The sequence below is a fragment of the Manis javanica genome, chromosome 11 (assembly GCF_040802235.1).
Source record: "Manis javanica isolate MJ-LG chromosome 11, MJ_LKY, whole genome shotgun sequence".
Lineage (NCBI taxonomy): Eukaryota > Metazoa > Chordata > Mammalia > Pholidota > Manidae > Manis > Manis javanica.
This window is the reverse complement of record NC_133166.1, coordinates 31,625,366-31,652,323: the sequence shown is the minus strand read 5'-3', so window position 1 is coordinate 31,652,323 and position 26,958 is coordinate 31,625,366. Positions and strand designations below refer to the sequence as shown.

General features: G+C 40.0%; 1 protein-coding gene across 2 annotated transcripts in view; it reads right to left on the bottom strand.

The window, feature by feature from the left end:
- Positions 1–7,951: 7,951 nt before the first annotated feature.
- Positions 7,952–26,958, bottom strand: part of CTR9 (CTR9 homolog, Paf1/RNA polymerase II complex component) — a 32,137-nt gene continuing 13,130 nt past the window's right edge. The window contains exons 7-25 of one of the 2 annotated variants that reach the window (XM_073216194.1): positions 26,504–26,611; positions 23,233–23,340; positions 22,885–23,121; positions 22,576–22,665; positions 22,349–22,477; positions 22,059–22,242; positions 20,810–20,898; positions 17,765–17,950; positions 17,590–17,677; positions 17,341–17,396; positions 15,624–15,740; positions 15,323–15,468; positions 14,256–14,327; positions 13,573–13,708; positions 13,277–13,423; positions 12,703–12,860; positions 11,542–11,638; positions 11,220–11,332; positions 7,952–9,003 (exon numbers count right to left, since the gene is read on the bottom strand). In XM_073216194.1, coding sequence (XP_073072295.1) covers positions 8,583–9,003; positions 11,220–11,332; positions 11,542–11,638; positions 12,703–12,860; positions 13,277–13,423; positions 13,573–13,708; positions 14,256–14,327; positions 15,323–15,468; positions 15,624–15,740; positions 17,341–17,396; positions 17,590–17,677; positions 17,765–17,950; positions 20,810–20,898; positions 22,059–22,242; positions 22,349–22,477; positions 22,576–22,665; positions 22,885–23,121; positions 23,233–23,340; positions 26,504–26,611 — 2,682 coding nt within the window. In that variant the 3' untranslated portion in view covers positions 7,952–8,582. Of the gene's footprint in view, positions 9,004–11,219; positions 11,333–11,541; positions 11,639–12,702; positions 12,861–13,276; positions 13,424–13,572; positions 13,709–14,255; positions 14,328–15,322; positions 15,469–15,623; positions 15,741–17,247; positions 17,397–17,589; positions 17,678–17,764; positions 17,951–20,809; positions 20,899–22,058; positions 22,243–22,348; positions 22,478–22,575; positions 22,666–22,884; positions 23,122–23,232; positions 23,341–26,503; positions 26,612–26,958 lie in introns of both variants that reach the window. The other variant, XM_073216193.1, reaches the window with a different exon arrangement.

The following is a 26,958-nucleotide window of genomic DNA, read 5'->3' as shown; positions in this document are numbered from 1 at the left end:
CCTTACTACTTTAAGTAGTTTTGATTAGAACTTAAAACTATTACTTTAACTTTCAGTGAACACTGAAAAATAGGCTACTGTAAACTGTTACACTATCATTTTTCAGATTGATACATTTATGAACATATATTATCATTTTTGGAAATGTGCTTTATAGCACAATTTCTTACCAGGCACAAAATATGTCTATATAACTTATCAAACTTTAAGAATTTTGGTTACTATAAAAATTCTCAGGCTGTTTGCATATATATATATATATATATATATATATATATATATATATATATATATATATATACTGTTATACATTAATACAGTATTATTATTAAGATATTTATTTGCTAGGCTTGTTTACTTATTTTTAGCAACTATGCTAGATTACTTACAAAACTTTTACTGACTGGTAGACAAAGCCAAGCCTTTAAGCATTTTATTCTTAAAAGATTTAGCAGATAACATTGACTTAAATGACCTTAGGTAAACTTAGGCAGCTGATAACAACAAGGACATCCCTGCCTCAGCTAAACTCAAATTAGCATTAATGCTTAACATTTTTTACTAGATTCTCTGGAAGTTCCAGAATGCCCAATCTTCACAAGTGCTTGTTTTTAAATAAAATATTTTTCATCTATACACCTAGACACACAAACGTACAAACTGAGATACGACTACAGTCAGCAACACTTTTCATATAAAAACATATACACAGATAGACAAACCGATACAAAGACTTGAGTCACTGATATCCAATTGCCGTCTCTCTTCTCAGCTTCTTGTCTGTGGCTTCTGGAACTAGAGAGTGGGAGGGGCGTGTTCTGGCGGGGGGAAGAAGGTGGTGAAGGTGGAAGGAAAGGGGGAGGGGGTGGTGCAGCCACTGGAAGAGGAGAGCAGGACAATGGCATGGTTGAGAATGCAGGACTTTAAGATGGAGGCGACACCTGTGAAGACAAAGGACTTAAAGATGGTGGTGGAGAGAGGGGGAGGGGATTGCGAGCTGAGGGAGGTGGGCGACTGAGGTTTTCTGGTGGATCTGAAAAGGAAGGACTGAGCAGAGTAAGAAGCTGACAATCTTTAACTGGACATCGGGCTAGGAGAACCTGAGTTATAGAACACTTAACATAAAGGTTTTGACGGGAGTGCAAAGTCCAAAAAGCCTGCACATATGGGATTTCATTCTACTTTCTGCTCCGGTGTCAACAATTAGTTAAGTCGGTGAGGAGGCTAAAATCAAAAGTTCCCTCAGGGGGCCAGCGAGATTGGTTGTCCAAGGGATACTGAGGCCCAGCCTCAGAGCAAAGGAAGACTAACTTCCGTTTGCGAACTTCCCAGGACAAACAGAGAGTAGCCAGATTAGAAATGAGACACTGCAGTGGGGTCTGAGCCTCTGCTTTCAAGGACTGGTTCCCCATGTCTGCGCCCATTTCCCAAAAAAAAATCCCACTGAGAGAAGCGCCCAGCGTCCCAAGCACACCAAGTCAGGGGAGACGGCCTGGGAGCCTGGATGAGGGACGTCTGCCCCACCACAGGACCAGGGGCGAGTATCCCAGATACTCGCAATGGATGGGCTGAATGCCCAGACCTGGATGTAGCTACGATTTCAGACGGACTAGGCGAAACGGAGTTAGGAAGGGAAGCAGACCATGGGAAACTGAGGGACTCAGTAGAAAATAGTCCACGCAGCAGAGAGCAGGCTGAGGACCCGGGTTGGGGAAGGAGGGGGCAGGGCTGCCGGTGGCTGGTTGGGGCCCTGCGCTCACGCTCCTTCCCAGGTTTTGGCACCATATGTAAGATACATTCTAGCTGGAATAAGCAGGCAAAGAGAGGCAACAAAGGGCCAGGTAATTTATTTAAATACCCCCAGGTGAGGTTCTGTGGCCTTCTTGTCACAGGCCAGAGAAGTCACACCCGGTTAGGGAGGTGGGGTGCTTATACGGGATTAGGAGGGGGAGGAGTGGGCAAGCTATCCTAGGGGGCGTGGAGAGGTATGATTGGCTAAAGGTGACATAATACTTTCCATATACTGCACAGACTTTGGGGTCTGGTCTGTTCTCCTCCTATGGCATCTCTCTGTTCTGTTTGCATGTCCTTGTTTTTCCTTTCTCCAGCCTAACAGTTTCTGTACAGCACCATCAGCAGAACAAAAAGGCATCCTACAGTATGGGAGAATATATTTGTAAATGACATCTCCAACAAGGGGTTAACATCCAAAATATGTAAAGAACTCACATACCTCATCACCCAAAAAGCAAATAACCTGATTAACAAATGGGCGGAGGATATGAAGAGACAGTTTTCGAAAGAAGAAATTCAGATGGCCAACAGACACATGAAAAGATGCTCCACATCACTAATCATCAGGGAAATGCAAATTAAAACCACAATGAGATATCACCTCACACCAGTAAGGATGGCCAGCATCGAAAAGACTAAGAACAACAAATGCTGGCAAGGATGTGGAGAAAGGGGAACCCTCCTACATTGCTGGTGGAAATGTAAGCTAGTTCAACCATTGTGGAAAGCAGTATGGAGGTTCCTCACAAAACTAAAAATAGAAATACCATTTGATCCAGGAATCCCACTCCTTGGAATTTACCCAAAGAATACAACTTCTCAAATTCAAAAAGACATATGCACCCCTATGTTTATCGCAGCACTATTTACAATAGCCAAGAAATGGAAGCAACCTAAGTGTCCATCAGTAGATGAATGGATAAAGAAGATGTAGCACATATACACAATGGAATACTATTCGGCCATAAGAAAGAAACAAATCCTACCATTTGCAACAACATGGATTGAGCTGGAGGACATTATGCTCAGTGAAATTAGCCACGCAGAGAAAGACAAATGACAAATGCTCATTTGTGGAGTATAAAAATGAAGCAAAACTGAAGGAACAAAATAGCAGCAGACTCACAGACTCCAAGAATGAACTAGTGGTTACCAAAGGGGAGGTGTGGAGGGCAGGTGGGGAGGGAGAGAGAAGGGGATTGAGGGGTATTATGTTTAGTACACATGGTGTGGGTGATCACGGGGAGAACAGTGTAGCACAGAGAAGGCACATAGTGGATCTGTGGCATCTTACTACACTGATGGACAGTGACTGCATTGGGGTATGGGTGGGGACTTGATAATAAGGGTAAATGTAGTAACCACATTGTTTTTTCATGTGAAACCTTCATAAGAATGTATATCAATCATAACTTAATTTAAAAAATGTTAGGAATCTTACCTCCTAACTCCCTGGTTTTTAAAATGGAATCTTAGCCTTAAGATGGAGTCCCTCCTGTTCTTACTATACTGTTTATATCTTGGCATTTTTCATCATAGGCAGGAAATTAATCATGATGCTTGTCCCATGTCCCTCCTCTACCTCGTCCTGATGCCATCACTTCCCCTACTGTCTTCCCTGTCATGACAGTGGCCTGGGCCAGCCTCCACCTGGCTTCCCACCAGTGCTTGCCAACCACTTCTGCTGTCCTTTCTTCCAGAGACTCAGATCTTTTGAAGTTTGTGCTATCAGACTTTACTGCCTCCCTGGTATGCTCACTTTCCTGCTCTTTAAAATAACTATTTCATATCTTCTCTTTCACTAAGAGAATGACTCTCCCCTCCTCTTTCTCCATCTCTCTATACCCTTGCCAGACCCTTCAGCCCCAGTGAAAACACTTTTTGAGTGTTCCCCAGCATGGGGGCATTGAGTAGCAAGTACAACCTCGCTACTCAAAGTGTTGTCTCTGGACCAGTATTACTGGGAGCTTAGACTTGCAAAACACCTTGTCCCACGCTGGACCTACTGAATTGGAATCCCCAGGTGATTTATCAGTCCATTAAAGTTTGAGGAGCCCTGGTCCACAGTCTAATATAGGCCCCCTTACTGACCACCAAGGATTGTACTGTATCCCCCACTGTGACAGCCTGGGACTCTGCATCGACTTCATTGAGAGCAATTCCATCCTTCCATATTGAAATTACTGACTTGAATTGCCTCAATGCATGACTTCCCTCTTTTTACTATGGATGAGGGGTTCTAGCTCTTTCAAGAGTCCAAACCCTCTTCCTGTTCTTGGACTCCATTCCTTGGGACAAAATAACAGTATGGCACTTGCTGTCCTTGCCACAGGGAACAAGGGGCCACTGGCCATAACACAACTGTCACTGGGAATCAATGCCAACTCATATGACAACAGATCTGCCTTGAATAAGGGTTAGGGACAAGATCAGCTGTTTGAAGTGTGATTCCAGCAGGAAGAGTCCTTGAGTTTTCTTGGAGAATCAGAAGGTGGAAACACAATTTGTGTAAACCATGAAAAATAAGGATGTGCATCATTCCAATGCCAGAGTTCAGACTCAGCTGACAAGAGGATTACAGGGGCTGAAGCAAGGTTTTGACATCCTCTCAACCAGCCCTAGCATTTGTCCCTCACTCAACTGCTTGCTGCCCAGAAAGTGGTGATGTGCCCTTCTCCCGCCTCCTTGGCCTGGGAAGCCTCCTTCACATAGCTTCAGCTGCCACTCCAAGCTGGAAGCAGGAGGAGAGATAAGTGAGGAGCATGTCTGCACACAAGCACAGATGCACACTTGGGGCCAGGACAATCCCGCAGCAGGTTGAGGCAGGAAATGAAGTCTCCACTTCTTTCCAGTTAAGGAAATCAGAGCACTAGCTCCCAGTGGAGAAATCAAAGTAGCATTGTTTCAAGAAACAAAACAGTCCAAGAGAGAACAAAGGTTTTGGCATTGGTCCCTCTCAGGAGAGGATGCTATCATAGACACTTTACTCTGCTTAGATGAATCCAGCTTGCCCGAAACTAAAGACCAATTTACAGGTTGGTTTATTAGGATCATGCTCAAGAGCAGCAATGTTCCAGTAGTTTGACTAACACTCAGTGCCTTCACAGTTGTAAAAGTAAGAGCAAATTATGCTTGGCCCCCTGGAAAAGCAGATGAAGAAGCTATAATCCCTGTCCTTGATTGAGTTCATCATCCGGTGGGGACACATGACCAGATCATTTTAATCAATAGTCTGGTGTCAGCCAGGACAGAGCGGGGGGTCCACTTTCTATAGGAGCTCACAATAGGTAATGCTCAAATTACAAGCCTAAAACACCAGAAGAGGGTTAAATACATCATTCAACACTATCATATGTGGGAATGGAAGGGGGTGAAACTGAGAAAGGAGACACAGAAAGCCTCTGATGGGGTAAAGGGATTAGATAATTAGCATATGTATTCTTCCATAGCATGATAAAACCAATGAATGAAGCTGAGTCTGACAATACTGATCTTCTGATTGAACTGTGTAAGGTTGGAGGCACCAGAGGGAGGGGTGAGCGTGTTGGACACTGATGACCAACACGCTGGTGTTGGTGCTGGTGATAGGCTGCAGGCTGTTGATGATTGGCTCCACCCAAACCAGTGAACACACTGACATCTAGTTAATTTGATTTGCCTGCAGCAAGCACCTTCTCTGTGTTCCAATGCTCTGTAGTGAGCATCAAGACTGACTAGTACTTCTCTAACATACCCAAAAGACCAGAGCATCTACCTTTAGGAAACTACCTTTAGGAAAAAACTGTACTGGCTTATGCTTCAAATTCTAGTTTTAGGAGCCAATACTAGTTTCCTTTAAAAGGTCTTTCTTGCTTGTCGGCTACTTTATTCTCCCAGGGAGGAAACTGTTCATTAGTGGAATCAAAACAAGGGATACCTAAGCTCCAGGAAAGTCATTTTCCTGGGAACTAAATTTTTTTTCTTAAGAGGAACTGGGAAAAGTTAAGAATTTTTAAAAGGTTGACCTATGAAAGAGTAACTGACCTAGTCCCCACTTGGTCTAAACAAGGACTAGTGAGCTTGGTGAACAAGTACCAGACATTCAGAACCGATGTGATCACAGGGAGGACTTTACTGGGAATTTGTCCCATGCCCATCACTCAACTTGCCTTGATAATCCTCACAACAATCTTGAGTTAGGTATAGTCTCCTGCTGTAAGAGAATTCAGTTGCCCACTTAGGAAACCTCTTGTTAATAAAGAGTCATTTCAGCAGAGGAAGTGATTTAGCGTCAGAGTCAGAATAAGAAAGTGGTTTTTCTTGCCTAAATTTAAACAAAATTTATTTTAAAAATTAATGGTTCTAATTATGGTTGAGGCACTTGGTATAGAATAGCTTGGTCTAGGGCCTCTAGTATCTGGGTCTGAATGAACATGAAAGCCACTGTAAATCACGTTCTCTAATTGTGATAGATCCAACCGAGGCTTTCAAAACGTTCAGTGTAGAAGTAGCTTGTTTCAGATGAGGAAAGTGGCCTACCGAGAGGCAACCAGCCCAAGGTCGCATGGTCTGCAGGTGTCACAAAGGGAGATTCTGCTCCAGGATTCCTGGCTCCCAGTGTCTGCCCTTGGCAGCCGACCCTCGCTGCCTCCTGACGCGGCTCTGCTCAGGGGAATCCGGCTGATTTCCGCTTGAAGATGGCCACTCGGGGGGATCCCGAGCTTCCCTCCTCCCACTGACACAACCTACGGCTGCATATGGAACAATTTCCTCTGGGAAAAAAAAACGAAGAGCTAGAGGAATGACTATTTCACAACAGAAAAATGAGGAAAAAAACCCACATGGAAGCAGGTAGGAAAGGCTGACCCAGCCTCCCCATAACACGCCCCCCAGTCCCCCAGGCCCTGCGCAGCGGCCCAGAACGGGGAGGGAGCCCCAAACCCGGGGCTTCCCCGGGGAGCAACGGTTTGTAACCTCCCTGGAGTGCCCCAACTTTTAAGGCCTGCATCTGAGAGACGAGCCCCCAAAACACCTAGCTTACAAAACCAACAGGGCTCGTGCCCGAGAAGATGTGAGGGGCTGCGGCGAACTGAGGACCGTCTCTTAAAGGACGTGCACGTAGACTCACTCACCGCAGGGCCTGGAGAAGCAGCAGCCTCGGAAAAGCGCCCAGACTCCTGAGGGCACCTCATTTACTGATCATCAAGCACGGACTGAGGGGCAGGGCCTGCTGGGATACCCTCCAGTGGGGAAGCTGGTGGGCGCCATCTTCCTGTCTCTCTGGGTCCTGCTCCAGCTGCGGGTGCCATCGGGTTTCACTCTAGGCTCCCCCCTTCCCTTGGGCGCCATCTTCACGCTGCGTTGGTAACGGTGGCGGGTGCTATCGTTTTTTCTTTTCTTCTCTGTCTTTGGTGGGCGCCCCCCGACCTGCGATGCTTCTGCCTAGCTGGGCACTACCCCCAGCTGTGCTCCAGAGGGCTGGGACCTCACGTTTATATGTAACAAACTGGACAACGCAGGCAGAAAGGAGACAGGAGACCTAGATTCTAGTTGGAACCTCACCTTTAGTAGCTGCGTGAACTTCTCAATCTCAGGCCTTCACCTTTCAAAGGAGGATATACACCTTGCCTCCCTTAGTCCAGTTCCTAGAGCTGCACGGTAACCCCCACCGCTTACAACCCCTCCCTTAACCCTCCACGTGGTCAGTCCTTCAGGTCATCCAGGGTCTCTGTCCTTCCGGAGACCTTGCCTCAACTTGGTCCTTCCTTGTTCTCCTACAACCTGTGCAAACATCATCCCATTTTTCACACCATGGGGACAGTGAAGGGATCTTCTCCATTAGATTCTGGAGGTCAGACAGACATTGTGTCGTACCATTCTCAATGCCTAATCTAATGTATTTAATTCATCACCAAATTAATTGCAGCTCTTTTACAAACTAGTGCTACATAAAAATATTACTCTTGTTAACCACTAAATATTTAAAAATAAAAATTAAATTAGTTTTAGTTTTTTTTGTATCTTCAAAAAAACTCCACAAATCTCCAAAGAAATGACAAAGGTTTTGAGTAAACAAACTTTGACTCAATTCAGGTCCTTCCAAATATTTGCATAGTTTATTTATATTAAATCTTCATATGAAATTGAACCAAATAAAAATGACACAAAATTACCCATAAAAGTTGGCAAAAGAAGTTTATTATGTGGCATAGGTGGGTCTTTGAATTCCAGTAACAGAAAAGCATTTTTCCACTCTTACTCAACCTAACAAATTATATATTTGTGATTTTATCTACGTGGCTTGCAGTATCACACTATTAAAGAAAACCTGCCTCTCATTTGTACTTTGGTGCAATTATACAGTAGATACCTCTTCCTCCAGAAAATAAAAATATTCTTGATCTAAATTTAAAATGAAACAAGTTTCTTGCACCACTTGGTAAAAGACTGCAATAAAAATCAAAACAGTAAGCCACTTAACAAAGATGATGAGATGTCTGCTACAGTTTCAGTCAAACCTCTGCAGGAATGATTTACCAGCTGGCTTCATCTGCCCGGCAGTTTTCACACATGACAGGCGGAACTGTGCCATGGATAGTCACATTCTTCATTTGCTCAAAGGACTCAAATATTGGACTCTAGCATGGGAAATGTCTCTTGGGGCTTAGTAATATACAAATGAATAGAAAAAAAATAGCCTTAGGAAAAATTTCACAATTGTTTGACTAAACAACTCAAACGTTTTTATCACAGCTTTCATATATTAAAAAAGTTTCCTCCAGAGATGACGCTTATTTCTGAAATAAACCCTAGTCACTGTCATCCGATCCACGTTCTGAGCCTCGATCCGAGGCCTCGTTGTTGGATCCCTCGGGTTCCGATTCATTTCCAGAGCCTCGGCCAGAACCCTCGTTATCAGATGCTCTCTCTGAATCGCGATCTGACTCGGCACTTGGAGAGGCTGGGCGGGAGTCCACCTCCGAGCCTCCCGAGTGGCTTCTCCCGGACCGCACAGACTCGTTGTCAGACGGTTCGGAGCCCGAGGGCCGCCTCTTTCCGGCTGGCTGGTCACTGTCTGAATCCTCATCGGACCGCTGTCTTCGGGGCCTGCGGGGGCTGCCAGCCTCGCTGCCGGACCTGTGCTGGTTCTCATCGGAATCACTCTCGGAAGAGGTGCGCTGGTTCCGCGGTTCCCCCTCGTCTGTGTCGCTGTTGCTGTTGCGGGGGTGTCTGCCAAAGACAAGCGCTGGTTAGACTCCCAGGCTCCGGCCTGTGGGCGCCCTCACAAGCAGAGAATGGGCTTTTGAAAAATAAGGGCATTTAATGTTCTATTGTTTTTATCTGGATGGTGTTCACAGAGGTGTTCATTTTGTGACATTTGTTTTGTGTACTTTATGTAAATGTGATTATTTCACAATAAAGGATAAAAAATGGAAAAAAGAATGAGGCACTTTAGTGAGCAGACAACACTATATAACAGTGAAGGATGACTTTCACTGGGTTCTATCAGGTATCTTTCATCAGAATGAAATATTTCTCAACGTCATGTCTAAAATTATGAAAAGAAAGGTTTGCATTTGCTTATCTTTATACACAAGTTCATAGCAGCAGAGGTGAAACCCAGGATCTCACCTGGCTATACAGATGTTGAAAAATTAACCCTCTCCCAGGGTGAATGAGTGAGACACTTCCCTGTCCGATTACCGTCTGTGCTATCAGGATACCTGAAGAGCAAAGTCACCATTCCTATCCTAGTGCCACAGCACTAGGGCCCTCCACTGTGACTAGACTTACCCAAGACGGGAAGCTGGGGCTAAAGGGTTCTGCTGCTTGTTTACTTGTGCTCGAGTTCCCCCTACTTATCAGTTGCTATGTTAAAGGTAAGGGGATTATGCTTATGCTCGGAATGGTGGTGGCACCAGGGAATTTTGGCTTCCTGGAGGCTCTGGAGCAAACATTCCCTTTACCACCGTGGCAGCTGCTCACCACCCCCAGACTTTTGGAGAAGAGGAAACACTTCTCTGCTGGCATATTCCTCAGTTTGAATTTACATGGCAATATTAGAAGAAAGGAATATTAAATCCTATGGGGTTCAGTCTACTAAGGGTGAAGGAGGTGAAATATATTCACCTCCCTGCAGAAATAAAAACATCTTTGCAGACTGAAGAAAGGCTCCTTGTGCCCACATCTGAAAGAAGAAACCTCGACACACATTATGGAACTCAGGTCACTGAGAGTTGAACCTGCAGAGTGACTAGAAGAAGACACTGTATGTTGATCCTTTATATATACCAAAGGCCAGCAGGCCCCCAGGGCCCTGTGCGCTCCATCTACTTGGCCGAATAAACAAATGTGTCATGATGGTCAGGACAAAGTTTAACTGAGGCAAGTGGCTCAAATCAACTTAATCAACTTGGCCTTGACCTCAGGTGTAGGTTGGCAGCAGCTCAGCCTCTCACATTGAACTTTCTGCCTAAACCATATGTTTCATTGCTCTGCTCAAGCATGGCTCTAGCCAATGGCCCAGGGCAAGGCCATGGGCAAGAGCAAGCAGTACTCTTGGGAGAAGGAGTCCGAATTTGTATCAGCCAATGTCTTCAGGGAAAAGCGGACTGCAAGTCTTTACTTATGGTTCCCTACAGACATCTACCCTCCAAGGTCAGCTTCCCCAGCACCCTTAGCCCCCTCAACACGCTAACCTCTCACCTCTGCCTCTCCTCTAATCAGCCAGGAGTCTATTCTAAGACTCAACTCAAAAAGCCTATTATTTTTTAATAGAAACATTTCTGACATCCCCTACCATTCCAACTCCAGATTAGGTGTGGTTCCTGGACAGCAATAAAGGAAAAACTTAGTGATAACACTTATGCCACTATAATGTTTATCCATTATTCTCCACTACCTATGAAGCATAACATCCCCAGGGGCATGGTCTATGCCTATCTTCTGTATCCCAACACATAGCACACTCTCTCACAGAATAGATGTTCCAAAGTCTGTTGAATGAGTGAATGAAACAGCCTAAGAAGAACACGGTGTGGTATAGATCAGGAATCCTAGTCTAGGAATCCAAATTGGTAAGGGGGCACCTCAAGCTGGAGGGAGGGGAAGGTCAAGAAAGTCCCTATCTCCATGTGGCCAGGATCAGGCAACCCACTCATCACACTGCTCCCAGCCAGTCGGTAGTAGTGTAGCAGAATGATATACTGTGTTTAGGAGGATGTCACCTGGGAAATTGCAGCTAATATCCACGAAAAAATGAGATTTCAGAACAGGTTTTCTTTTCTGAGGGACCAGCACACAGTAGGACAAAATGAAAGGGTTAGAGTAAGATATGCCAAGGTTTCTTCCAGCTTTACAGTTCTAAGAAGCTGAGTAAAGCCATGGCACAGCAACAGCTCTCAGTTACCTTTCCTCAAAAGATATACCAAGGGAAAAATTCCTACCCTTCATCAGCAATTTTAAGTTTATCCTCATCTGAAGAATCATCACTGGATGATATTATGGCTTTGGATTTTATTTTTCCCTTCATTGAAGGAGGCAGACGCTCTGGCTTGGACTAAAGAAAGAAGAAAAATAACAGATCAGTCAAGACTCTCACATTAGGACATCTTGTTAAACTGGGTTTGTACTGTAGTGATACAATCAAACAGCAACCAATAAACAAGCATCTGTGCTTGAAGAAATTGCAGGGAGAGAAAGCATGCTAATGTCCTGCAACCCTATGTCTACAGGGGATAGAAAACCCAGTACTGTGTATAAACTTACAGCCTTCTTCTTCTCTGCTCTTGATGGACGGCGCTTTTTCAGTCTGGGGCCATTTTCTGTTTCATCATCGTCAGATCCTTCTTCTCCCTTTGGAGGTCTTAGGTAGTGAACACCAAGAGAAAGTTTGTCAGGATTCACTCATGCCTATAAAGTTGAAGACTACTTTGCATCAAAACATTGTCCATTCTGAACACACTACTCTGAGTGCTGTCCTCGACCACAGCGGGCACTCCTCAACGGCAGATGCCGTAACTTACCCTTGTTGCAGATGGCTCGGTAGTCTGTAAAAAGCATGTATTTGTGCCACATCTGCCAACTAATTTATTCACTGTTGAGCCCCTTATTAATCTAAGATAAGCTTGAATCTTCCACTTGGTAGAATGATAAAGGATGTGAGGCAAGACCAGACTCCAGACCTCAGTATCTTTCTCCTCCTTCTTCCTTCCCAAGTGCTCACTCTAGGCTTGCTCATGCCTCAGCACAGCTTCAGCTCCACAGGTCTGTATTTAAATGAATTCATCAGGTTCTTTCCCAAATATAATCAGCCATGGGAAGGGAAGAACAAGTCTAGGTAAGGTAGCCAATCAGCGGTTCTTGGACAAGGAAGCACCACGAGAGAGGAAAGGGACAGCTTAGGGGTACCTCCAGGTGAGGGATGGGCCTGGCACCACATATCTTAATAGCCGATGGCACTGGGAAGATAAGAACACCCTTCTTTAGCACTAATTAACATTTTATATGTCCAGGAAAACCATGAGGGGGGCATCACAATTACCATTTCACAGAGGGGACACTGAGGCTTGGTAAACTTTCTAACACTGCACATGGACAGTTAGTGGGGATGCACCAGGCTTTCTCATTCTAAATTGCATACATTTTCCAATTAATATTACAAAAAAGACATAAGAAAGGCAGTTATGACTAATGTATAGCTCTCAGAAGGCAAGCTGGGGAGGTATGTGGGGATTCCAAGTACTTGGGATTTTGTACTGGAGTCTATTTTAGGATTAAAACAGGAAGTGGGGAACCAAAAGGCTTCATTGTCTCGGAAGATCAAGTGATTATCAGGTATTCTCAAATTCTAAATGTAAGAAAGATTCAGAAGGCAAAAGGTCTTCTGCCACCTTTATAAGGTTATTTAAAACACATTAATGATAATACCTTCTCCTCTTCTTCTTCTTTCTTTCACCACTCTCCTCTTCTTCACCTTCCTGTTCACTTCCACTACCCTTCCTTCTCTTCTTCTTTTTGGATATAGGCAGGTCATCATCGGTGTCGTCATTGACAAACTCATCAAACTCCCCTCCCTTCTTAGAACGCTGAAATTCAAACAGGTGACAGTCAGTTCTTTCCTGCCTGGGGAAGTGTGGCTGGAATGCTATGGTCTAGAGAGAGGCCTTATCCTATTATCTGGCAAACAAAGGATGTTTTACCAAGTCACAGAGAAATGTTTGGTAAGGCCCATATTTTAAAGACTTCTAATTAGGATGAATGTCTCAAGTGGCAAAAATCAGCAACTACTTAGGTAACTGCAAGGTAAAATGTACTGAGCTAACATTGGAATGCATTTTTAAACACTGGATACCATTTAAAGCTCTCTGTTGGAAGACTGTCTCTTAACAAAGGAGGAAGTCAAATCTAAGGACTAAGTACTGAGTGAATATAGCCAATTATCTCCATTTCTGAAAGTCAAGACAGACTGGTGCCATCAGAGTTAGTAGGAGCCGTATCTTACCCGTCCACCACCACCACCTCTCTTCTTTTCTTTTGCTGCTTCAGACTCTCCAGTAAACATAAGGATATTTTTGGTCTTCTCTACATACTGGGCCCGCTGTTCCAGAAGTTTCTTTTGCTCTTCCTTTTCTCGGAGACGTTTTTCTTCCTATGAGGTAAAAAGCATAGGAAAAAACTTCACCAGAATGTTCTTAGGATGAAAAAAATCATAGCTACCATCAGAAGGGAATTTTTTAACATACAAAGTATATAAAGGCACACAATTTTCTAATCGTAGTATAATTAAACACACAATACCTGTTCTTTGAGAAGTTTCTGCCTTAGCAGTTCTTTTTCTTGCTCTTGTTTGGCCCGCAGCTCCCTCTCTTCTTCATCCTGTTTGCGTGCCCGGGCCACATGGTACTGGGCCTGGCTCAGCAAGTCAGAGCATTGTCTAGGACAGTTCAGATTTAGAGAAATATGCATGCAGCTGGTATATATTTTTGTTCAAAAACTCAAAGCATCTGTTTTCCTTACATAAATTAAAAAGTCTGAAGCAGGACCGTTAGCTGATATTTATGAGAAGACTTAATCAGTAAAATTAACTTAGTTTCTCATAAGCCAATATTGTCAACTGCATTAAGTTTCCAAAGCATAAAAGTTTTCCCAAAGCACAGCTGAAAAGATTTCCAATATTATCTTTACACATGACTCAAAGAGTCAGGAATCATATTTTGATTCTGGTGACATAGCTGATGTTAGTGAAATAGATAGAAAAGAATTTTCCTAGCTGACTTAAGCACTTGCACTAAATCAGTTCTGCCATATTTCCTGAAAGAATCCTTAGGAAAAAGTCTTGGTCCAGGCTAAGAGTCCCAGAGAGGAGTGTGAAAGACTGATCCCAGGAAGGCCAGTAACCTGTTCACTACTGCATCACTCTCCCAGCCCACATGGATATCACCGACATACCCAAAGTCACCTTCTAAAGTAGTTAACATTACCTGGCTTCTGTAGCAGCAAGGGCCAAATCGAATCTCATTTTATCTCCCACTTTACTCAAGTAACTGAAGTATCTAAATAGAATGGAAAAATAAAATACCTTACTTGACAAAAAAATTCTAATGAAATAGGCCCTTTAGATTTTAATCTGTTCTACAAAAATAGTCTGAGAAAAGGCTTACATACTGATTGACTTGCATGAATGTATTTAATACTCAAAGAGCTATCATCTCAATAGGAAAATTATATATGCAACTCTTTTAAAAAAAAGAATCTCATCAATATACTACTAAATACATTGACTAAAAGAGAAGCTCATTAAGGTATGCAGTTATATTTAATGTTATCAGTAAATTCACAAATAACTAAAAATCAGTTCAAGCAATTAGTATTTTAATTAGTACTAAACACTAAACGGACTAACTATGTCAGCATGGAGGTTAAGAGGCATAGACCATGAAGGCACTTACACTCTATGGGCAAAGCAAGAAAGCTTAAACAAGAATTCAAATAAGGTTGGACAGAACCTGAAGAGGTATCAGGTTTTAATTTTACCACACACTAATTACCAAGTAAATACTATAAAGTTCCACATTGAGCTGAGTTGAAAAAACCTACTTTTACCACACACTAATTACTAAGTATAAATACTATAAAGTTCCACATTGAGCTGAGTTGAAAAAACCTACTTAAGAGGAAAGGCCTTAATCATACATAGCTCAATGTAAGTCAATAAAAAGACACACTTGGATACCAAGTAAAACCAACGTAAGTAGAGTCCAAAATTTCAAGTAGGTAAGATGCTGAGTTGTATTATTGTCAAATTAATGAAAAATTTAGGGCAAGCTTGCAAAGCTAGCCAGCCAGTCCTAGGGGTCAGTTTATGGGACAGGCTCCTAAGTACGGTCTGGTGCCACCTGGTGGCAGCTGTCTGCTTTGGCTTAAAAATAGAGGGATTGATTCTGATAGAAAATGAATTCCCTTTTGAGGGAAGTGATTTTCAGCACCTTTTGAGACATGGGTTTAAGGAAACAAAGCACTTCAGAGGTTGTTTCTACAAAGTCTTTACCTGTGTGCAAGCTCCAGTTCTTTCACAGCATTAAGTACTTCCTTCAGATTACTCTTTTCATCTTTCAGGACAGAGGTAGCTAATCTTTGCAGGACCAAGGCCACATTAAACATAAGAACTGTATCACTGGGTGCCACATGTCTAGCCTATAAAAAAAAAGGCAAATCTTTCATATATTCTAATAATATAGGAAGGACTTTAGTCAAATAGAGGGTTAGGTATATGAACATGCACAAAACAGAATTTAAAATAATACAATGCAGCACAGAACTGGATGAGAATAATAACAAGTTCTTTTTACCTTCAGCAAAGTCTGTTTGCATTCCTGTAACTTGCCACACTTGAAGAGGGCCCGAGCCAAATACAGCAGAACTTCAGTGTTCTGGTGCTTATAGAACTTTCTGAGGCAGTTTTCATACTATAATACAACAAAAAGTTAATTAAGATACAACAGGATTAAATTACATTGTCATTTTGTAACAAATTTTCAAGTGATTTGAAAGCTCAATGAAAAGGTATTTCACCCTTTCAATGGTTAATTTCAAAGAATAACTGAGTGACTTTTGACATTCACCAGGTTACATTTTCACAACATAGAAATCTAATCATAAGAAAAAGTAGAGACTCAAAATAATTGTTACATTTGAAAACTGGACCAACACTAAAAGGAGAAACAGACTGGAAGACTGGAAGGCCCTTTTCATCTTTAGTAATACTATCTAGAATCAGCTTATTAACGATTTACTAGAAGTCATACACTTAGCTTCTATGGGTTATGCTCTCTGCCACCTTCCTTTAGGATTGGTGGAACCTACTGACAATGAGCATGAGAAATTGCAGTTTTATTTAACTTCTTGGTAAAACCAGTATAGCAACACGGGTATTAATTTTTCCATGAACATGTCACTTTTTTACCACGGAACATATCTTGTCATAGGAAAGAGCTTTTTCATGGAAGATGGCTAGAAAGCTTCCCCTGAATACACTAGTTATTAATTTGTTATACTTTTTCTATTTGAGTGCTTGAACTTGAAATAAGAGTCATACTCAGCATCTATAGTATATTAAAAAGTAAAAAGGTATTTAAAAAGTATTTTTAAAAGGCAACACTATTATTCTGCAGATCAGGAAGGCTGACCTCCAAAAATATGGCCTCTGAGACTACCATATACAATTTGGGCTCTTCAAGTCCTTTGACTAATGCCTTTCCAATATTCTGAACTCAATAATAACCACCTTTCTTAGAAAAAAAATGAACCACTTCCCAGAGCCTGGACTGCTCTTGTCTTCTCCTTTTGGTAAGGAGTTGGTTTTTTCTGACCATAGTATTTCCCATAGAGCCTTAGAGCCTTTTTACTTTTTAATATACTATAGACGCTGAGTATAACTCTTATTTCAAGTTCAAGCACTCAACAAATAGAAAAAGTATAACAAAATCCTATAGTCATGAAAACTTTCCCCCACAGAGCTTTTTTCTCTTTTTAAAATGTCATTTAGCCTTTCTGAAACTCAGTTCTCCTTTCTGAGAAATTAAAGGGTAAAATAAGCAAATGAATATTAAGTACTACAATCTTCTGGGTACTTACTGATCTGGCAGGTGTGTCAATGCCAAGTATGCTGCCAAGTATTTTTAATACTAGATCCTCACAAAATTCTATGAGATTAACTATCTATATTTTACAGACAGAGAAACTGGACCAGAGAGGATACCCTTTGCCTAAGGCATGCAACGAGTGGCAGAACCAGGATGTACATCTCTGTCTGGACATCAAAGACTGGCCTTAATATTATATAATTATAAATGTTCAAAGAGACACAGTATAACAAGAGGTAGCATGCAGCCTCATAGCAGGGCTATATAATTAAGAAAATATGTGCTTAACAATGAACATGATACTAAAATATCTTGCAAGGTAAGACATTACCATCTGAACAGCACTGATATATTGCTTTTGTTCCACATAGATATGTGCTAGGTTCAACCACACATCACTGATATCTGCTGTTGCTTCTCTTACTTGGGCAAATACATCACGAGCTTCACGGAAATATCCTTTGTGGGCCAAAACAGCTCCTAAAATTATGAAAAGGCCTCACATTTAATAATTTTCTCATTGAAGCCAGAAAAACAACTGAAAGTCCTGTTTTAAAATAGTTCATAAAACCTTTAGTACATCTAACATCTAGGGAGAAATTCTGATCTTTAAACATTCCTCCAAAAGCATTCATTTCACAAATCATTATGGATATGCAAATCTTATAATCACCTATGCCATTAGCAGCATACAGATTCTTCGCATCATTTCTGAGTACTTGTTTGTAGATGGCGAGGGCACGATCTTGATGACGCTTTTCCTATAAAAAGAAACAAACATTTTTTTTTAATTCAAACTAGAATCAAACAACTATCACTTTTGTTCTAAAGAGACAAAAAGAAATTACCTTTTCTCGATCTCGAGTGGGCTGATGCAAAGTTTGGAGCCAGACATTGCCAAGGGCTAGCATAGAGTAAGTGTCACTCTGTGTAGCTGGTTGTTTTAATATCCTCTCAAATTTCTTCTGGCCTGGGCCCCACTCTTGTTTCGCCAAATGAAGATTACCAATCAAAGACCAAGCATCTGGATGGTCCTGAAACACATATATAAAAAGAAGCAAATCTGCAATTTGGATTCAGAGAGATCAATCATCTTTCCACAGTAACTGATTACTGAAGAGGTCTACAAGCTACATTTACAATGGCATTTTTCAAACTGACAGCTTAAAGAGATCAGTGAATTGTAAAATCAATTTACTGTGTAGTTATCAGCATAAGTGATGCAATGAAATACAATGTGGTAAAAATATCAGTGTACTGTACATGGCAAAGAGTACATAACGATTTGCAAAACTTTCAGTTGTTCACACACACACGTGTATATGAGGCTATGATGGGAGATCTATTTCTTATAGTGGGTCATCATCAAAAACTGTAGATGACTCCTGTACTGACACACCTCATTTTGTTGTACTTTGCCTTACTGTCCTTTGCAGATACTGTGTCTTTACCAATTGGAGATTGTGACAACCCTGTGTCGAGCAAGTCTATAGGCACCATTTCTCCAACAGGATTTACTCACTTCATGTCTCTGTCACATTTTGGAAATTCTTGTGATATTATAAACGTTTTTAGTATTATTATATTTGTTATGGTGATCTGTGATCAGTGATGTTCAGCTGATGAACAGTTGATTACCATTGTAGTTATTTTTGGGTGCCATGAACCATGCCTATATAAGATGGTAAACTTAACTGATAAATGTTGCATGTGTTCTGACTACTCTGCCAACCAGGAGTTTCCCCATCTCGCTCTCTCTCCTCAGGCCTCCTTATTCCCTGAGACACAACACTGAAATTAGGTCAATTAATAACCCTACAATGGCCTCTAACTGTTCAAAAGAAAGGAACAGTTGCATTTCTCACTTTAAATCAAAAGCTAAAAAATGACTAAGCTTAAGACATGTGGAAAGCTGAAACACACTGAAAGCTAAGTTAGACAGGCTAACTGAAACAGGTGAGTTATAAATGCAAAGGAAAAGTTCTAAAGGAAATGCTACTCCAGTGAATACATGATTGATAAGAAAGTGAAGCAGCCTTATTGCTGATGTGGAGGAAATTTCAGTGGTCTGGACAGAAGATCAAACCAACCATGACATTCCCTTAAGCCAAAGCCTAATCCAGAACAAAGGCCTGTCATTAATTCTATGAAGGCTGAGTGAGATAAGGAAGCTGTAGAAGCTAGCTAGTCTGAAGCTAGCAGAGGCTGGTTCATGAGGCCTAAGGAAAGAACCACCTATATAACATCAAAGTGCAAGGTGAAGCAGCAAGTACTGATGTAGAAGCTGCAGCAGGTTATCCAGATCTAGCTAAGATCATGAATGAAGGTGGTTACACTTAATAACAGATTCTCAATGTAGATGAAACAGCCTTATATTGGTAGAGATGCCATCTAGGACTTTCATAGCTGGAGAAAAGTCAGTGCTTGGCTTCAAAGCTTCAAGGGACATGCTGACTCTTATTAGGGGCTCATGCAACTGGCTACCTTGAGTTGAAGATGCTCATTTACCATTCCTAAAGTCCTTAAGAATTATGCTAAATCTACTCTGCTTGCGTTCTATAAATGGAACAACAAAGTCTGGATGACTCACATCTGTCATCGTTCATTAAATATTTAAAGCCCTCTGTTGAGACCTACTGCTCAGAAAAAAAGATCTCTTTCAAAATATGACTGCTCATTGACAATGCATCTGGTCACCCAAGAGTGCTGATGGAGATGGACAGTGAGATGAATGTTGTTTTCATGCCTGCTAACACAACATCCATTCTGCAGCCCATGAATTAAGGAATAATTTCAACTTCAAGTCTTATTATTTAAGAAAAACATTTTGTAAGGCTATAGCTGCCATAGATAGTGATACCTCTGATGGATGTGAGCAGAGTCAACTGAAAACCTTCTGAAAAGGATTTAGCATTCTAGAGGCCAGTAAGAACATTCATGATTCATGGGAAGCGGTCAAAATATCGACATTAACAGGAGTTTGGAAGAGGTTTATTCCAACCCTCATGGATGACTTTGAGGGGTTCATGACTTTAGTGGAGGAAACAACTGCAATTGCAGTGGAAACAGCGAGAGAACTAGAGTTTAAAGTGAAGTCTGAAGATGTGGCTGAATTGCTTCAATCCCATGACAATACTTGAATGGGTGAGGTGTTGCTTCTTATATATAAGCAAAGAAAATGATTTTTTGAGATGAAATCTACTCCTTCAACAAGTTTTGGTGATGATGCTGTGAAGATTGTTGAAATGACAGTAAAGAATTTAGAAAACTACATGAACTTAGTTGATAAAACAGGAGCATTGTTTGGGAGGATTGACTCCAATTTTGAAAGAAGTTCTACCATGGGTAAAATGCTATCAAACAGCATTGTAGGCTGCAGAGAATTTTCTGCAAAAGGAAGATTCAGTTGAAGGAGCAAACTTCATTTTCATTTCAAGAAATTGCCACAGTCAGCCCAGCCTTCAGCAACCAGCACCCTGATCAGTCAGCAGCCCTTAACACTGAGGCAAGACCCTCCACCAGCAAAAAGATTATGGCTCACTGAAAGCTCAGATGATGGTTAGCATTTTTTGGAAATAAAAGTATTTTTAAATGTTTTTGTAGATGTAATGCAATTGCACACTTAATAAACTACTGTACTGTGTAAACATAACTTTTGTATGCACTAGGAAACAAGAATTAATCTGACTTGCTTTATTGTGATGCTTGCTTTATCATGGCTGTCTATAACAGAAAATGCACTATCTCTGAGCTATACTTGTTAGTATCTTTAACAAGTAAATGGGAGATGCCAAGATATTAGAAATGTGATTGCCATTAAAAGGAAAAACTGATTTACTGGGGGAACAAAGTTAAATAACTATTTTTCAAACATAAAAGTTAATATTACCAACCTGATTAATCTGAAGAGCTTCCTTGAACCAATCAGAAGCCTCATAAAAGTTTCCTTTATCTCTAGCCATGGCTCCTAGCCGCAGATAGCCTGAAAATATACATTTAAAGCTTTTATCTTTAAAATATTAGCTATAATAAAGAATCATAATTTTAAAGTCATACATTCAAAACAATTGTTTTTTATTAACACATTCATACAATGAACAGAAAGTCCCCTCAGGTGAAAGAATATCAAACAATATAACTAATAATCTAACAAGTTAAAGAGCAACTCTGTCACCTTCAAGTCTTATTGTTTGAAACCTCAGTTTTATCTCTTCCACTTCATTCCCAATGCTAGCATTCTGGTCAAAGTCCTTAACTCAAGCTGTTATTTTAAAAGCTTGGAGCTGTCTGTTTCCAATTTCTCTCTCAAGTATAGTTCTGTCAGCTTCTTTTTCTTAAAAAACTGCTTATTCTGGCAAAACAGTGAAAACATGGACTACTACGGATTACCGGTTTGAAAACCTGGTCTCTAACTGTGGTTCTTCCCTTTAAATGAACACAAATATAAGTTGTTATTTTCTCCAGTAAATGTCACTCTCCTCAAGAAACCAGTAATGGCTTACTACTGCCTATCAAATCAATTCAAATTTAGTCTAGCATTCAACTAAAATCTTACTTATTTAAAATCACTTTTGTATCCATAACAGCATGGCAGAAGCCAAATCAATAGCTCCTGATTTAACCAAGGTCAAAACATCATAGCTTCAGGTTCTTTTTAGGGAAGTACAGTATGTATATTTTTAATTAAAAACTTTTGGAATTTCATAACATCTAGGTTGTAAATACTCAAGGTAGGACATTTTTTAGTAATAATTATTTCAAGGGAAAACATTGCTCTATTATAAACAATGCAAATAAAATGTTTATATGAAATCAAAGCAGGACCATCAGAAAGGTAAATCCGTCACCAAATATGCCAAGCACTTGTTAAAAATTTAATAAATGTAGCTTACCCACTAAAGATAAGCAAGTCTAAGACACATGGTCCAACTGATTTTTAGTTGTTTATAAGTTTCTAGCATAAATTTAAGTCAAGCTGCATCTTTTTTTTTTTTAAGGCCACAATTTGCCTTGAAGAGAAGGGGATATTATAACCTTCTAAAGTTTTTACTATTGGCTCTAACAAAGATATTTTTTTCAGGCTAAATTTTTTCTGCTATAGGAATTTTAATATACAAACACAAAAAAGTTTAAAATTCTTACAGTCAACATAATTAGGATGTTCCCGTAAGATGTCTTTATATATTTTTTCTGCTTCATGGAATTCACACATTGCCTCATACAGTCTGGCTAAATTGTATGATGTTGTAACAGAAATGGCATTATAATAATGTTCATCATGCTCAGCTTCTGCCTTTGCACGATCCAATGACGCCAAAAAATATTTCTATGAGAAAGAAAATTACATTGTTAAAAGACTTAGGTGCTACATCTAAAAAAGTGTGCATTCAACTTGACAGTATTAAAAAAAGGAAGTATTTCTATTTTCCTACCTTTGCCTCTCCTAAATTTCCAAGTCTAAAGTGGAGGGCACCCACATTATTCAGAATCTCTGGGGGGACATCGGCCTGGACTTTCTCCTGAAGGATCCGTGTTGCTGTTCCATAGGCTGAAAGGGCACCCTGTATTTTCATGGTGGACAGAATAAGGTGTATATGTAAAAATGAAAGAAAGACTACACCAAGCATTAGGTAGGAGATGAAAAACATTGCTAAAATACCTGTATATCAGTCTGTTCTAAGATTTGTGCCAATTCAATCCAAGCTTCAACATCATCAGGATACTGTTCTGTGACCTTCTTCAAATGACCCTGGGATCAAACAGATTATCAACTAAAGTATTCCAACTCCCGGCTGTCAAAGTAAAGAGTGGTGGCTACTCTACCTTGCTTAATAATTCAACTGTTTTTATTTCAACTGGAACAAGCTCAGCTGACAAAACTGTTTCCATCACATTTCCACTAGCAATAAGGAGGAATAAGAGTCTAAGGATAACTAACAGAAAAGAGCTATGATTTTAAAAAACATACCTTGGCGATATCTCGTTTTTCTTGATCTTCTGAGGCAGCATAGAGCGAGCCGAGAATTTTCATAGTTTCATAATTATTAGGATAAGCTTTCAAAACTTTCTCAAAGCACTGAGATGCATTTTCTTTGTCACCTCGATAAATATACATTTGTCCCAAACCAAAAAATGGCAGCACAAAAGAGGATGAGGCAAACTGTGTGGCTTGATAGTAGTACTGGAAAGCTTGGTCATAATCTTCCTAAAAAGGAAGATCAAACAAGACCAACAAAACATATAAAAGTTTTTAAAGTCTTGCAAAACCATAAAACAAAAGAATTCGATATTTAGAAAAGATACACAATTATCTTACCTGAACATGGAATGACCTAGCGAGCTGATAGCAACTTTCTGCTTGCATAGCCTCCACCTCTGTGTTATGGAATGCATGCAGAGCCAAGTGCTGGACTTTACTATAATCCTGAACAACAAAGATTCAGAAATCAACTAAGGGAACCCCAACAACTCTAACAGCCTCAGTCATAAGGCTTCTTCAAATTTCATTTTTAAAATTTGTTAACTAAATTAACAGTAACAGCACTGTATTCAGAATTACAAATCATTTTTCTCATACCCCTTGCTTATAAATTCAGGAGAGATGGTGGGAGCTAACATTTACCCAGTACTTGACATTTGCCCATATATCTGTTACTTCATTTAATGCCCTTTGAGGTATTACCCCTATTTTTGTGATGAGAAAAACCTAAGAGAGGTTAAGTCCCTTATTCATAGCAATGGCAGCAGTGACAATTGAGTATTATTATATGCAAGCACTATGCTAGTTCTAAGCTTAGTCAAAAACCCTGCACAGAGTGTCATTACCATTTTATTGACAGGGAAACAGAAGCTTAAAGAAACAAAGTATGTTGTCTAAGGTGGAAAAGCTAGAATTTGAATTTGAGGGTTTTTTCTGACCCTAAGGGAATGTTCTGTCACATGATTCTTCCTCTATAGGGGAATTCAGCTCTGCTGAAAGCATGAGTTATGACAATCCGATTAGACCTGGCTTTCATTTGTATATCCAGCTAATCTGAGTTTCAAAATCAGTTTGTATATCAGGGGTAGGAAAAAACTTTCTGGTTTTAATAGGAATCTATTTTATTCGTTTGACTAGAAAACTGGTCTGAAGTAGAGTTTTTGTTTGGTCAATGTCCAGTTTTGACCTTTTTTTTTAACATTAGGAATAAATAATGTGACTGTAGTTTTTAACAGTAACTATTTCCCATTAGATAATTATTAAATATGCACATTACATTTAATCCTAACTACCACCCCTCAAATCCTATAAAGTAGGTATTATTACTGTTACGCAAGTGGGGAAATTAGCGTTTAGGGAACTTTATTTATTTGCCCAAAGACACATAACTATGTAATCGTGATGCCTGAATTTGAACCGAGTAATTCAAAATCCACATTTTTAGCTGTCACAACAGCTTTTTTATTATATTCATATGACTCTAGGATGAGGGTTAGGGTCAAATGTTGGGTTTATTTTGCTATGGAATCTACTTTAATTTTCCTATTTTTATTATTCTATGACTCGTGACACATCTTTTAGGGAATAAAATAGTTCATTTGAAATTTAACAATATATTAACTATTCTATTCTATTTTAAATTCCACATTCACATCTTCAGCACAAAATGAGACTTTATCTTTTTTAGTTTTTTCCTCCACAATTTTTGTCCTTAATCTACTCTGCATCCTGGCTACTTCTCTTCCCAATCAAGGACCAAGCTCAATTCTCAGCTCTCTCTGGAGGTCTCTGATAACTACTCCAGGAGTCACAAGAGCTCTCATATCTAAACCTTCTTTACCACTCAATTATTGAAGTGTCTGAGGTGTTAATAATACATTTTCTTCCAGCTAAATGATTCTTTTGTGGGGGAGACAATGTAGTGTGGTGGGCAGAGAATTAAAAGATCACATCTCAACTTTACTATCTGCTAGTGAAAGAAATTTGAGCAAGTGATGTTACTGAACTTTTCTGAGCCTCGAATTTCTTATGTATAGAAAGAGAAACAGAAATATCCTGCCCGTCTGCCTCTTCGGGCTGCTAAAGTGACAAATTGAGAAAACAGATGTATATACACTCTATAAACCTTAGGGATACATACTCAGCACAAGATGACCTCACATCACCTGGCACAGTGCTGACCACAGATCAGGTGTTCAGGAACACTCAAACAGGCTGCCTGATTTGCATACTTCACTCAAGCAATCTGTAAGGTTCTGTACATATTGATTATGTTAAGTACAAGCAAGTCTTTATCTTCAGCAGTGGAAAGGTGACTAACATTGAAAATCAAAAACTGAGTAATTTTCATTTGGTTCAAGGAACCTGTCCTAACAGCTCTAAGCACTGATTGTTGAATATATTGTTGATCACTTGAATATCAGAATTATGAGTCCTTTGTTTTTTCTGTAAAAACCAAACTGCTTTGTGTAGCTCTTTTACCTTAAATAGTAACATTCCATTTACTTGTAAGATGCATTTCCATCTTCTCCCTAAGTAGTTGCCTTTTAATACTATTACAGTTACAGGGTAAAGCTTAACTAGTAATTCATTATGAAAGGGGAGGATGCTTTCACAGCCACAGGAAGTAAAGCCTCACGGTTAACAGCAATGTAACCTTAGGCTATTAACTCTGTCTCAATTATTCATCCACAAAATGGGGATATTACCTACCTCATATGATTATATGAATTTTATATGAATTCATGGAATGCACTTTTAACCATGTTTGGCATTTAATAGCAACAATAACAGCAACATAGTATCTATTATTAATAAAGACTGATGCAGTTTTGTGCATTTTTACCTAAACTGCGATTTAACTACTTTAAAGTTCTTAGTATAACTTAATAGCTAGTTTTGATATGGCAGATTAAACTTTCATGCTTACTGTATAAACAATTTGTCAATGAAATCTTGGGTTTACTATTTATGAAACCTAAAATACCATTGCTTCTGCAGATGCAACTTTAAAACTTACATCATGATCAAAATACAAACAAATTTCACTGCCTCCTTGTTGCCTACATAAGCAGGTCCAAACTCCTCGAATCACACAGCTGCCCCACTATCTGGATCCTGTCATGAGCCCACCATATGCTAGGCTCTCATTAAACTATTTCACAGATCTGTGTCTTTCCCCTTTCAACTACCTAGTAACTTCCTCCTGAAAACCTAGTTCAAGAGCTTTTCCTTCTCAGTGAAAACCTTCCTTAACCACTTAATTACTTCCTCTTTCATTTCTCTACTACAGCCGGGTAGAGACCTTTATTTTCACATTTACATTTGCTTATGAGTCTGTGTTTTCTATGAACTGAGCTCCTTGAGTGCAGCACCACATGTTCCCGATCTCTACATCCGTATCACAGTGTGGGGTATGGCCTAACGGGTCGGTAAATATCAAATGAATGAACAAACATACAGATAAGTAATACAAACTTTCATTTGAAGAAAAAAAAACTCTTGATATTTTCAAATTTCTTTCCAAGTTAATAAAGTTCTCAATTACAACAGAAAAAAATAAAAATCAGGATTTAAAAACTAATGACTTTAAATAAATGTCTTCTACCTTTTTGAAGAAAAAGTGATTTGCCAAGTGGTTCAAAACCATAGGGTTGCTAGGATCAATAGTATAGGCTCTGGAAAGAAGCTGAACACCATTTTTGATGGAATCGGCCTAAAAGAAAAACAATGAAAGCAGGGTTGAGTGAAAGAAAACACTACTTAATTAGCATTTTTTCAAAGTTTTCTTTACAGTCCGAAGAAATAGGTTATATAAGTCTAAATTCAGATACTAAAATATAACCCTTATTTTAGTTAACCTTCACCAGGAATAAAAAATTTCAAACAGTGAGTTAAATCGTTAGACTTTAGTTTTGTTAACAAATTTGACTACAGAAGCATGCCCACTAGAAAGCACTTCTGCCTGCTGATATTTGGTGTATTTAATAAATATGCTTGATAGTAGAGTCCTAAATAATTTACGACTAATAAGGCAAATAGTAGAAAATACTCCAAGAGTAC